This window comes from Protobothrops mucrosquamatus, unplaced genomic scaffold (genome assembly GCF_001527695.2).
Source record: "Protobothrops mucrosquamatus isolate PMUCROS unplaced genomic scaffold, P.Mucros_1.0 scaffold383, whole genome shotgun sequence".
In the NCBI taxonomy this organism is placed as follows: domain Eukaryota; kingdom Metazoa; phylum Chordata; class Lepidosauria; order Squamata; family Viperidae; genus Protobothrops; species Protobothrops mucrosquamatus.
The window spans coordinates 19616-33320 of record NW_015386715.1 but is presented as its reverse complement, the minus strand read 5'-3'; the positions used below and the strand labels follow the sequence as shown (position 1 = coordinate 33320).

Here is a 13705-nt window from a genome sequence, read left to right as displayed (position 1 = left end):
ATTTCAGAAGAAGAACTGTTTTTAAGTTCTTTTTAATATATCGTCCGTAGATGTGTCTGTCTTCAAGTTAGCATTGACTCCTGGGGACAGCCTGGACAGGTCCTGCTGTTTTCTTGGCAACTTTTCAGAAGTGATTTGCCCTTGCCTTCTTCCTAGGACTGACAGAGAGAATAACTGGGCCAAGGTCATCCAGCTGTGATTTGTGCTTAAGATAGGACTAGAACTCACAATCTCCCAGTGTCCAGTTTGATACCTTAGTTTAGCCACTATAATGTACAGTAGTACAACAAACTAGATCTCTTTTTAATATATTGCGCTCTATTAAATACTAAACTGCACATTATTCGCGCTACAATTACACTGGTTTAAGAAATAAAAAAATATCGAAAGAGACAACATGAACAGAAATTAGTTTGAACAACGATGGCTATGTTACACAACAATTTCTGCAAGCAAATGATCCTACATGCCTACGGACAATATATTAAAAGAAATGTCTTAATTACTGAGACATTTGAAGGGTCTTTAGTTATGCAGAATGACATCTGCACACACATACCACCCAAGTTTCCTTTACTTGTGCAAACAGACACATAGAGCATTCCCAGAAGGGCTGTTGTTCCGTGCACACATGTCAAGAGATAATCAGGAACAGTCTTTCAAAGCATCTCTTTTCAATATTTTGGTCATCCACATAAACCTATGTTTAGTCTAGAGCAGGAATCTCCAACCCTGGGCCCCGGACCACTCCTGGCCCGTGGCCTGTTAGGAAGCGGCAGGCGAGCAAGTGAAGCTCCATTTATACATATGCGGGATCTAGGTTGCACGTGAAACCATCCCCCCTGGTCTGTGGAAAACTTATTTTCCATGAAACTGGTCCCTGGTGCCAGAAAACTTGGAGACCACTGTTCTAGACATTAATTTGTTGCATGTGGAATAGGATGATGATAAATAGGCTTGATTGGATTGCATCGTATCTTATATCTTTATTTTGCTTTTGCAAATTCAGAAGCTTCTATCGCTTCCAACTCTCTTTCCTGCATTTTAGCAACTGACAACTGTATATTATCTGGCAAAGCTCTAGCTTTCAGGATCTTTAATCCAGTTTTTTAATATCCGCCATTTCAGATTAAGTTTAAAGATTAAGGCAACAAATTCTATTACTAAATGGAAAAAAAAATCATCTCCAATCTGAGTCATTGTTACCTGCACATTTCACTCCCTGAGCAATGAGGCCCCACATGAAGTTGGCACAATATTCGCACCAGTGTGGACCTCTGAATGTATGAACCTGAAAAACAAAAGCAGAAAACAATAAAAGAGCGAGCGAGCAAGGGTTTAGAAGCATATTTTAAAAAGCACACGAGCTTTCTACTCCTTTTCTAAACTATAGCAGCAAAATAACAAATTAACCTTGTCGGCATGTGTTGTCTGTTACGGAAAATATGCCAAAATATAAATTTAAAGAGAGAAGGCGTTAGGCTAGATTGCTTCAAGCTCCAAGAGCAGAAATGGTTGGGGATCACCCTGTTAGCCACATGGTGATTCTTCCCCACTTCCCTGTATGAAAGGGAAGTTTGAAAGCAGGCACATGAGGACAAACAGCAGAACCCAAAGCCAGAATGTGTCCCACTTCTGTTTGTTGGGAAAAAAGATGGGGCTTCCTTGATTTGTGTTGAAAATAAGCCAAGCTATTTCCACATTGGGGGGGGGGGAAGGTCAGCCAATTCAACATCATGATTTGATCTGGAGGGAATTGCTGTCTTTGCTGTGTTGATGTAAGGTTGTTGTTGTTGTTTTTCCTGTGATTAGGGTTATTGTTGTCTTTGACCACCTGGAGTTGTGTATTTTTAATTCTTGTAAGCTGGCCAGAGCTTACTTATTTATATCTAGATCATATAAATAAAAATAAATACATTTACTATTCACTACATGAAAAGAATCAAGACTCTGATTAAAAAGTAATGCTACTAGCTCTGTTGACCATGAAGGAAAAAAAAGCAGAATAAAAAATGTTTGAAGGAAGTATCTTTCTTTATAAGACCAACCAAAGTTTATAAATTTGCTGCAAGTTTTCAGTTTGCCACCACTCAAATTAATTAGCAAGCGAGGGGATAAGGCTGATCATGAGGCTATATCTGTACCAGCTTATGTTCTCAAAAGGAATGATGGAGATCCTTCAGATAGTACAAGCAGGCTTTATCAAGTGGTCCCTGATGTGGATCCCTTTTCTCTGCCTATAGGATTTCAATTACACACTTAACCATGGCTTCAGACATACAGTACAAATCTTTTCAAGCATACCTAGTTTTCTTTTAAAAAAAGCAGTCTGCAATAATAAAAAATACCAAATGTAATAAAAGATTATGGGACTAAATATATTATGGGTCTTGCAGAGAAAATATAAGGTTTAACTTCAGACAGTGTGGATGTCGTTAAAGGATTAGCGCCCATATTTTTTTTAAAAAAGAATCTATAAATATGAAAATCAAAACTTTTCTATGCTCCACAATGATTGCTGAAGAAAAGACAGACCAAGGTAGGCTACTTCCTTCCTTAGATCCTGGTCTTACATTTTCTGCAGGACAAAATTGCATCCCAGCAAATAAAACTCTGTAGCAAAACATTCATGGCTAATATTTACAGGAATAAAATCTCTTGCTGGAAGCAACATTTTAACATTGGATTCTTAAAATTTGTGTTGCAACTAAAATTAACTAATGTGGATTTCATTAAGGCCACGTTTCTTGTACCACAATATTCTTAACCTAGAAAGTCATTACTTCGGCTATCTAGTTTGTAGCCTTTCAGTCTATATATAATTAAAGCTGAGCTTAATTTTCTTCTACCCCTGCTAAATTATCAAATAAAATCAACAACTGATTCATTCCGGCATACAGGTCAAGTTAACATGTTGCAGCAGAAAACAAAAAGTACTCTGGAGTAATCCTGTTCAAGGCTAACAGTAGTCATGATTGACCAAAACCCTAGAAATCCTACATTTTTCAGTAAATGCTTCAGAAAAAAAATAACTATATGCTGTATATCTGCTTACATTACTATTCCAAAAGCTGTTTGAATCAATATTCATTTGTGGTATCATCTTTCTTAGGCTACAATTTATTTTACTGAAGAGTAAGGCATAGTCAGGAATTCTCTTCCCCTAGCTAGGCCTATTTTGCTCAAATACCAATCTTTTAGAAATTCAGTTGATTCCTTGATTAAAATTAACATTTTAATTTTAATTAAAATTAATTAAAATTGAGAGAGAGGGAGGGAGGGAGGGAGGAAGAGAGAGAGAGAGAGAGAGAGAGAGATGGACTGAAGTGTTTTATTTTATTTTTAAAGGGTTGACAAGGACAAGTGTTGGATTTGAGGTAAGTGATTCTGCTTTAAAAAACACAGCCTTTTGGGGCAACTTCTTGGCCTAGCTAGCCATTCCACATGTTTCACTCTGATAATTGTGACATTCTAGTCTGCCTACATAGGAAGATCAGACTCATTGCTGCTGGGTTCTTTCACATGGGAGATAGTAGGAACTGTAGATCTATGCAGACAAGAGTGTATGCCCTATCAGAAAGCCACAGTCCTTCCATTAGCTATAGTGAGTCAAGTAACAACAGAGTAGAATAAGAGTGTAAGAAGGACTGGGTCGATTATAAACATGGAATTGAATTCATGATCCCACGGTGATAGGTTTCAGCAAAGTACTTGGAGTGCTTAGTTTTTCTTAGAAAACTGACTAATGTTTTTTTTCCAAACATTTGGTATTATACTCAGCATGTGGTCGAATTGCACTGCATTCTTGTGGTACTGCTTTGCCAGTTTTAATTCTTAATATGAAAGAACAGAATTGTTTTACTGCAGTACTTTCCCAAGCACAAATTCTACCAATAACATTCTGGCAAAGAATCCCATATCTAAAGCCTTCTGAATACACAGAGGCAAATCTTTATGCAACCTATTATTAATAATAAATTATTTGTAATGAATGCAGGACAATGCATACATACAGAATGAGTACAATATTGTCACTGCAATTTCCGTAGTCCCTGCTCACAAATCACCTGTGCCAGTGAAAATAATTTTCCTAGCCCTTTAGCCATAAAGCCCAAGATTATGTGGGTCTTATCATGCATCACTGCTATAAAGATAGAAAGGACGTTTTATTATTAAATACGTGTCATATTATGAGCCAGAAGAGATAGCTGTATTTATTTCAGCATCCTTCCTGACTTTCTGTATATTTTAGAAATAGTACTGTAGGATTGTTAGAATGGCTCTTTGTTCATCCATAGCAAGATGGCGGATAAAGCCTTCACTCTGCTCTGCCATATGCTTCCCTGCTTTCTTGATCTAGCATTATGAATCAGAGATGCTTCATACTTTTAACTACCTTGAGATTATCTTTGTTCTTATATTACCTAAGAGAATGGAGTGTTTTTCTGCCCTGCATGTGAGGAACTAATTATAGCACAAAAGAACAGAAGCCAAATTGGGCTTGAAAAAAAAAAGAGGGGGGAAGAGATTACTGTTAATAATTCATATTTCATTTGAAAAACAAAAGATGATAGAGATCAAGCATTCTTTTCCTAAAACTATACTCAGATATTTTTGGCACATTGTATAGCATTTACATTGGAAATAATCTAGAGCACAATTTATTTCTGGTTTTAGCCCTAGTGAAAATGAAAGGGGAAACTGAGATGGGGAAAAATCCTGACTTCCCTCCCCACATCCCAAACTCTGGAGTAATCCTGTTCAAGGCTAATGATTGACCAAAACTTAGAAATCTTACATCTTTCAGTAAATGTTTCAGAAAAAAATAACTATATGTTGTATATCTGCTTACATTACTATTCCAAAAGCTGTTTGAATCAGTCCCTTCTCTAATTTTGCACCATTAGACTTTTTCAATCCAAATTTCTAAGATTGGTCCTTCAAATCCCAAAATGTTTCTTTCATGCCACCCTAAGACTAGATATAGGCCTCCTTAAAGTTGAGGCTAGAGCAGTGGTTCTCAACCTTTTTAATGTCGCGACCCCAACCGGTCGTAAGTCGAGGACTAAACCGGTCGTAAGTCGAGGACTAAACCAGTCGTAAGTCGAGGACTAAACCAGTCGTAAGTCGAGGACTACCCAACCGGTCATAAGTCGAGGACTTTCCCTGCCCGGGAGCGCCGCGCATGCGTGGTTCCATCCCCTGCGCCGGCCGAGGTGTAGCTGGCAAGCGGCAGAGACGGAGACCACCAGCTGGCCCAGCTCAAGGGAGGTAAGGCACCCGCCGGAAAAGGGAAAAAAATAGCGGACAGCCTTGCTTGGCGACCCCCGTGAAATGGTCGATCGACCCCAAATGGGGTCGCGACCCATAGGTTGAGAACCGCTGGGCTAGAGCTCTTTTATGACTCATGGACTTCAACTCCCAGAATTCCTGAGCCAGCCACGCTGAAGGAAAAGGGAGAGGTTTCTAAGCTGAGCCATGCTGGCTAAGGAATTCTGGTAATTGAAGTCCACGAGTCATAAAAGAGCCATGGTTACCTACCCTTGTACTAGAGGAACTTAAAAACCGTTAACAGGTTGTTTTGGCCCACATCTTTCATCATCCCTGACTGACAACCATTCTGGGCTCTTCTGGAAGTAAGAGTCCAACACTGTGTGGAGGGCCAACATTTTTTTCTACAGTTCATCCTCCTCCAGGTTTCTTAAATAGGTTATCTAGTCCATGTTTTCATATTCACCAAATAAATATCTTCAACCTGCCTTTCCAGTCAGATATAGGGATTTAACACAGCCAGCTCTGACATGTATTTGCAACTACTGAAAAAGACTTACAGAGGCTGTCACTGCTTAAAATACAGTATGCACAGAATGGATAAACCTGATCAGCACATCACACCCAGTGAATGCAAACAGCATGTTCTTCCTGATAATACCCCAAGATTTCCATCTCCCCAAGGCAGGCTATTTTATTAATGCTTCCAGGTATGAGTTTTTCTTTCAGCTGTTTAGATAAGATTACTGTACTGCCTTTGCAGCTTTAATCTCCTTCATACAATCTCTGGGTTGGAAAGGAAGGACAAATAATGAGGACAAGAGATGAAAAATTACTCTCACATGATCTGCAGTTATATATAAAACAACACTGGTGGCCCTGGATGTCTTTTGGTGGCAGCCTTGTCAGATTCATTGGCTATGTAGCATTAGAACGAGGCCAAATGAGCATTATAAAAGAAAGTTGAAGGAGAAAGCTAGGAGGAGCCAATGGTTAAATAAAAATTCATACTGAATGGTTAAATAAAAACTCATACTCAGGAACAGTGCTGCTCTTTGGGCTCTGTTCTGCCCCATGGGCAACAAGCTGTCACAGAGTGGGATTACATTCACAGCGTAAACTGAAATGCAATACAGAGCATAAGGTGAGTGGGTGAGATTTCTTTTTCCCTAGCCAGCTCAAATCTTGCCAAAATGCTGGAAAACAATCCACTTTCTTCCATGGTTTTAATAAAAAATCAAGTTCCTACAAAAAGCTCCTGCCCTTATTTTCTTCCATAAACCAGCACAGAAGCCTCTGTCTAAATCCCCAATACCTTGTTCGCGCTTTTGAAAACGGAATGCGATCATTTCTCACATAAATATTTTAGAAATGTTTAAAGCAAAAACAGAACATGTGTATGTGAAGGTTTGGTGAAGAAATGTTACTCCCATCTCATACATGAGAAATGAAAGGAACCAAAGATGAAAAACACTTCACAAATGGTTGACAGCAATTTAAAGATTGATTTTTTTATTAATCGGAAACTTGATTAGCAGCATCAAAGAAGGTGCATGTGAAAAAAATAACAGGACATCAAAAATTAATTTTTCAGGGGATCTCGATCTAAAACCCGATGCTGAATTTGAAACAACAGAGTTCTGTGTGCCTTTAAAAGTTTTGGATATGATATCCAGAAACTTCTAAATAATGCTGTTAAATTAGAATAGAATGAGTAAAGCATTCTATGCATCGTTGACAGCAATAATGCGAACTGTATTTTTTTTTAAATAATATAGAAATTATATAAAATCAATTTTGGTATTTCTTCTTGCTTCAACTTTTTTTGGGGGGAGTGCAATCCCTGGTAAGCAGCTCAGTGGTCAAATACAGTTCTTGATTCAGAGAAAGGTGTGCATTCCGGCTTTAAAATGATCAGCATTTGGCAGTATAGTAAATACTTTGTTTAATCTGTTAGAACAGGAAGAAAAAAGCTCAGCAAGACTTTTCTGTGCTCCCTTCGCCTCTTTTAGGCAAGACTGAGCTAGCCTGTCTCTTGAAGTTGTCCAGAATCGTGGCTAACAGCTTGCTTGGTTCAGGACTTCAGAGGACACTGCGGACATTATGCACTGGGCAGCCTTCACTGCGGCATGATTATCAGAAAGGCAAGTGCAGACTTGAATGTCAAATAGTCAAAGTTTGTTTGCAACTCTAACTCATTCCTGGCCAGAAGCTCTTAATGACTTTCTTGTAGGTATTGAATGTGTCAGCAGGAATGGGGAACAAGTGGTAATTGTATTTCACTGAAGTGACCAAAAAACTACTACAGGAAATAGAAGACAATAGGAGTCCCTCTCCAGTTTTTAGGGATAAATGGTATTTTACAATGCAGTGTTGAAACTATAATGTACAACATAGCTGAGAAACCTGAATTTGCTGGGTTTTTATGGTGCTAATGTTTTAACCACTCTTGAAGGCTTTTCTTAAAAGCAAAATATAGGCAACAATACAGGTAGTCCTCGACTTACGACCAAAATTGAGCCCAAAATTTTTCCTGCTAAGTGAGACATTGGTTAAGTGAATTTTGCTCCGTTTTACGGCTTTTCTTGCCACAGTTGTTAAGTTAGTAAATAAGTGAACCTGGTTTTTCCATTGACTTTGCTTGTCAGAAGGTCACAAGAGGTGATCACATGACCCCCCCCGGGACACTACAACAATCATAAATGTAAGTCAGTTCCTAATTGTTTGAATTTTGATCACATGACCATGGGGATGCTGCAACAGTCGTAGGTGTGAAAAAAGGTCGTAAGTCACTTTTTTTCAGTGCCATTGTGACTTCAAACGGCCACTAAAGGAACTGTTGTAAGTCGAGGACTACCTTTGTAGGCTGCAAATTATTTTAGTCAAGAAAAAAGTGACAGCATCAAGTACCAAAATATATAGCTACAGGACCCTGCAAAGCTGAATATGAATAGAACGAACTTGGCTATGATGCTCTAGCTAATCTGGGGAGGGGGAAAAACTCCGCTGAAGATAAGAGGCTGTGACACACCATATCATATCCTTGAAGCAAGAGCTTTGGCTGCTGCAGTGCAATCTTTCTACACTTTTGTCACATGGGAAGCCACGTGCATGCAAAAGCAAGAGACTAGAAAGCATCAATGTGTCAAAGCTAGATTTACCAAGAAAAATATGGATAAACACAGAAGTTTTAGCTAATTGGGGGGGGGAATTCTATTTCCACAGTTTTGACTCTCTTGGAATAGAGGGAAAGCAGTGGAGAATGCTTCTTTTGTGTTATACGTGAAACACATGGACTGAAAAATGAAACAATGAAATGGTAAAGAGTGCCATTTTGCCTTGCAGTCGCTTCCCCAGAAACAGGATTGTGTATACAGGCACAAATATATACATAAAAAAAATCTTTTAGGAATCCTTTTACAAAATTCATTTCATAAAGGGCTGTAGAGAATTGTATCTGAGGAGTCTAGGAGTTCTTTAATTAACCAATTAATTGAAGAACCGAAACTGTAAGGGACCACAATAAAGCCTTCCAGATTAAAATGTATAATCAACACAGTTAATACCTTAAAAGTAATCCCATCTATCTGGCATTCACTTTACCCCTTCATAAAGATCTTGGCATGTGAAAAATGATTGAAAAGAATCTGGACTAAATCAAAGACAACTGTGCACCTTTAATGGTTTGGTCACTGAAATGTAAGATTGTTCCAATTGATTGGATCACCTTAAGAGCTGGGGCCCAAACCAGCTTGCAATTCAGGAAGAAATAGCTAGCTGAAATCAGATAAAGGACATTAATGAGTGAAAGAAAATGGAAATTAAGTCACTACAGAGGTTGCTCCAGTGGGAGTGTCTGTTCCACCCACCCCCCCCCTTTACACAGGACCATTATCTGTGGAACCTATTTGAATGGTCTTGTGCTCTCATTCCAGAGAGTAATAATTACCAAATGCTCTATACCTGGCATGTCAAACTCGCGACGTCACGCAACGTATTGTGACTTTTTCCCCATTGCCGGCAGTGGGGTGGGCGTGGTTTCGATGTGACGCATCCGGCCCGTGGGCCAGCAGTTTGACATACCTGCTTTATACAAACAATTGAAGCTGAGAAGATAGTTGAGACAGTTACCTATAAGTTAAGACAATAGGAGGGGATTCTGGGTGAGAAATGGCTCATAAAGTAGTTTTAAAAGTCACACACACACCTCTCAAAACCACCCTCACTTTTTAAAGCACAGCCTGTGGGTTCGTTTTGGGTAATCAAAAGAATGTCTATGTATGTACCTGGACCTCCATTCAAGGGTTATCAATCCACTTCCCTGTGTTGCTCCAATGGTGTCCATCCTGCAGAAACTCCTCTGTTTAGTTTCCTGATAAGCAAGGACCCTGATAATGCTGATGACAGGCCTGGCTTAGGGAAGAACCAATGGAAGAGGAATTGATACCATTTGAACAATGTTGGGGGGAGGGTAGCACTTTTGCAAGTTTCTTTGCAAAGAACCACTTTTAATCCTTTTATGTAGACTGTATTTTGCACACCCGCTACTAAGCTTGTGAAAATCACTTGATGCGGATCCCTCTGCTCTGCTGCTACCCTAGAAACGCATGCATGCACAGGCATGCCCTGAAACCCTGGGAAGCCCACCAAGCGGTTAAGCCCCCAAGCACTTACAGCTGCTCCACTCTTTAAGGAAAAGATGCAGAAACATACTTTGCTCACCAACAAAGGCCTGGCTGAATTGTTTGCACAGGAAATATACACGCAGTTTTATAACAAATACCACATGCCAAGATCTCCATGAAGTCCTTTGCAGGGCTGTGATTCAATGATTTCCAAGTGTTTAAACATTACTCTATAACTCTTCATGCCAGGGAGCCTAATTTAATATAAACTGTTTATACTATAAGATCAAGTTATATAAAAGTATATTACTGTATTTAAATGAGTTTTGACCTGGTTTTATTTATTTAGGTTCAAATTCCTCTTGCTATTTGCTTTTAATTTCTTGCCTTTTTTACCCCAGAGAAAAGTGGATTGCAACATTCCCAAGAGTACTGTAATAGAGTCCCCAAGCTCACTATGAATGGTCATAATTTGTACAGTTAACCTAGGGCATTTTTTCTGATAATGCCTCCTGTGTATCAGTGGAGCGATATTCTCTACTCCCTTGAAGATCTGCCAAAGGAAGCATTATTCAAACTGCCATTAAAAATAAATGGAGCAGATTATTTGGTTGCCAGGGAGATTTTTTTTTTTAAGCTGCAGTATTTCTCTCTAATTTTAAGCATTCATTTAAAACAAAACTTTTTGAAATATTATAAAGCAGCCCAAGAGGTTAAAATAGCTTTCGCAAACCTGGTGCCCTTAATATGTGATGGGCTCCAGAAGACTGGCTGGATATAGGAGGTACAAATCTAAGAGGTGTGGAGAGTACTAGGTTGGGGAAAATTGGGTTGTAAGAGAGAAATACATGGCAACAATTATTGAAGGTGATGATACCATGTTTTTAGACTTGCATTCTTCTTACAGTTTTCATAAGCTGAACTGTCTTAGGAGACTCCTTTAACGATTGTAGCATTAAATTAAAAAGATGTTTGTTAAAAATGCTTCCCAATTTGATCTTCATCGTACCTACTTTAATTTGGAAGTTAATGCTGATTGAATTTAACTGATTATAGGAGGGTGGTAAGAGGCGTGGTAAGGGTTCCACAGCAGAAAAGGCCACATTGGCCTTTAAATCTCTTGAATAGTACTGAAGAAATTCAAAGGGCATTAGTCCCAAATTGGATTTTTTTTTTGCAACCAACCTTTTAACTGAAAAGGTAATACACCAAAAATGTGTGTAATTCTGTCAAGTTTTAAAGCATTTTATATTCAACATGAGATTATAAACCCTCAAGTAATCCTATAAACTAAAGCAATATTATTGTCTACATGCTACCAATTATGACTGGGGGATAACTAAGATAGTGTGACTTTCCTAAGGCTACTAAGCAACTTCCTGATACAGGCAAGATTGAAATCAGGAAGTCCTCTAGAGCAGGGGTGTCTAACCTTGGCAACTTTAAGGCTTGTGGACTTCAACTCCCAGATTCTTTAGCCAACAATGCTGGCTGGAGAATTCTGGGAATTGAAATCTACTAGTTTTGGCAGCGGTTTGTTTTCCGAGCTTGCTGTTTAACTCCCAGACATTTTGTTACCAGACTAGGTAACATCTTCAGCAGGGTTTAGGGTGAAGTGTCTTGTTTGGTTTCCTTCTCTGTTTATATAGGTCCTGTATGATGTTGTGGTCAATAGGTTCGTATGGCTGGTTGCTTCTGAGGTGCGAAATTCAATTGGTGAGAAAGTGGTCAATTCTGTCGTTGATTGGTAGTTTGGATTGTCCGTTTTCTTATTGGTTCATATGCTGGTTCTAATTCTGCACCAAAATCTACAATGAGCTACAAATATTTGCGAAGTCTACAGTCTTAAAGTTGTCAAGATTGGACACTCTTGCTCTAGATATTAATACATATGAGGCACTCTTCCCCATTTAAGTTTGTTAGGACACCAAATCTATCTTGGCTAGGAATCTGAGACTTGTAGTCACAATATGTCTGGAAGATGCCAGGCTGGGGAAGACTGTTTCAGGATATTGTCCACATGAAAGTTGAGTCTGAAGCACATCACTAATTTATAGATCTCTGTATCCTCAGGTATGTGTATGTGTTACTTATGTATCTTGTTCTCTTTTGATAAATTCATGTTACACTATAGAAGGGGGAGTTCTTGTAAACACATTGAAAGGCCCATGGCTAGAATAGGAGCTGGATTGACAAAACAAAGTGCTGAGTATTTTCAGAAAGAAGGAAAGTAAAGATTTGATTTAACTTAAGATGTTGGCTAAATGGATACCCTCACCATTATGGTCAGCATTTTTAGAACGTGAGATTACTGTGGTATTCCCTCTCCAGTGATAACTGATTGTTCTATTTATAATAACCTATGCAGACTAAGCAGGCACACATTCAATTAAGAGTTAATTAGATGGGTACAGCAAATGCTCACAACACCATTAGCTCCATACAAATAGAAACACTAAAAAGCATAGTTTTTTCAGAGACCTCTCCCCGATAATGGGTAAAATGTCACTTTTTACAAACAGAAGTAGAACAACAATAGAGTACTGAAAAATAAGTAAAACCCAAACAAGCAAAGCCTGTATCCAGAGAACTGAATGACACCTTAAGACTTTACCGGCTTTAAGAGAACCGTTATAATGTGCCGTTTTCAATATTGATGATTGAGAGGAAAAAATAATTAGTAAGAAAGAGATATACAGATTATATCTTTCAGTACTCAATATACTATTTTATAGTAAAAAAAAGATGGTGAAATGGGCTAAATCAGGCATGTCAAACTGCCGGCCCGCGGGCCAGATGCGTCACGCCGAAACTGCATCCACCCCATTGCCAGCAATGGGGGAAAAGTCCCAATACGTCACATGACATCACGAGTTTGACATGCCTGGGCTAAATGTTTGATTAAGTATTGGGGGGGGGGGATATAAAATCACCTACCAGGAACTCTGCCAAAATGTTTCTGAATAGTTTGCATTTATAAGCACGTGTATATATGTGTACATACACACACTCTTTCTCTCTCACACACATACATATAAAACAGCAATATATAACAGCTATAGCAAATCATGCTTGATACCTTCTGACTTAATATTATGTGTAAGACATTACATTTCTGACTTGAACATTTTTGTTCAGCTTAAGGACAACACAGAGACATGCAAATCCATTACATTTCTTAACAAGCTTTCAACGTGTGGCTGGCTAGAAGCTTAATGATAACAATTGAGCATCTTACCTTGAAACTGTGAACCTTCTCATATTTTGGAATGTGTTCGTTTTCTTTCAGAGTTGCTCTTCTGACAAGGGATGTCAGCTGCGAATAAGCAAAGAGTTTAAGAGGTTGCCAGATTGTCACAGATGACTTTTGCAAGCCTAGCCGCATTCCCAAGGCTGCTATCAATAAATCTCTTTGACGGCTCTCCTGTTTCAAGTTGTGAACAGCAACTCTATTAGCTTTTTGCCCTGACCAAGACTCTTTGGAGGGCATTTTGAAAGAGGCAGGAGAGAAGAATATCCCACACAGGAGAAAAAATAAATCACCACACAAAACCCTAACCACCTTGGTACTTATTTCAAACAGAACTAAAGCGAAATAAAAGCAGTATCACCCTCAAATCAAATTGTAGAGAGTATTTGTAGTGCTGATGCTACAGTTTCTTCTCATCTGCAGTAGACTTTAAAAAAAAAAAGCTTTCTAATTTAAGCTTGAAAACTTGTAGGTCTGAATAGCAACAGCAAGAGTCACTGTTAACAAAAGACAGCCCACAGTGTCTTCATCCATTTACAAAGTCATGTAGTAATTGTCA

The 13705-nt window shown here is 38.7% G+C and overlaps 1 protein-coding gene across 1 annotated transcript in view; it reads right to left on the bottom strand.

The window, feature by feature from the left end:
• The window catches only part of CHN1 (chimerin 1), a 29664-nt gene extending 16239 nt beyond the window's left edge, over positions 1 to 13425 (bottom strand). Inside the window, exons 1-2 of the mRNA XM_015815893.1 lie at positions 13135 to 13425; positions 1207 to 1291 (exon numbers count right to left, since the gene is read on the bottom strand). Coding sequence (XP_015671379.1) covers positions 1207 to 1291; positions 13135 to 13386 — 337 coding nt within the window. The 5' untranslated portion in view covers positions 13387 to 13425. The remainder of the gene's footprint in view (positions 1 to 1206; positions 1292 to 13134) is intronic.
• Positions 13426 to 13705: the final 280 nt, after the last annotated feature.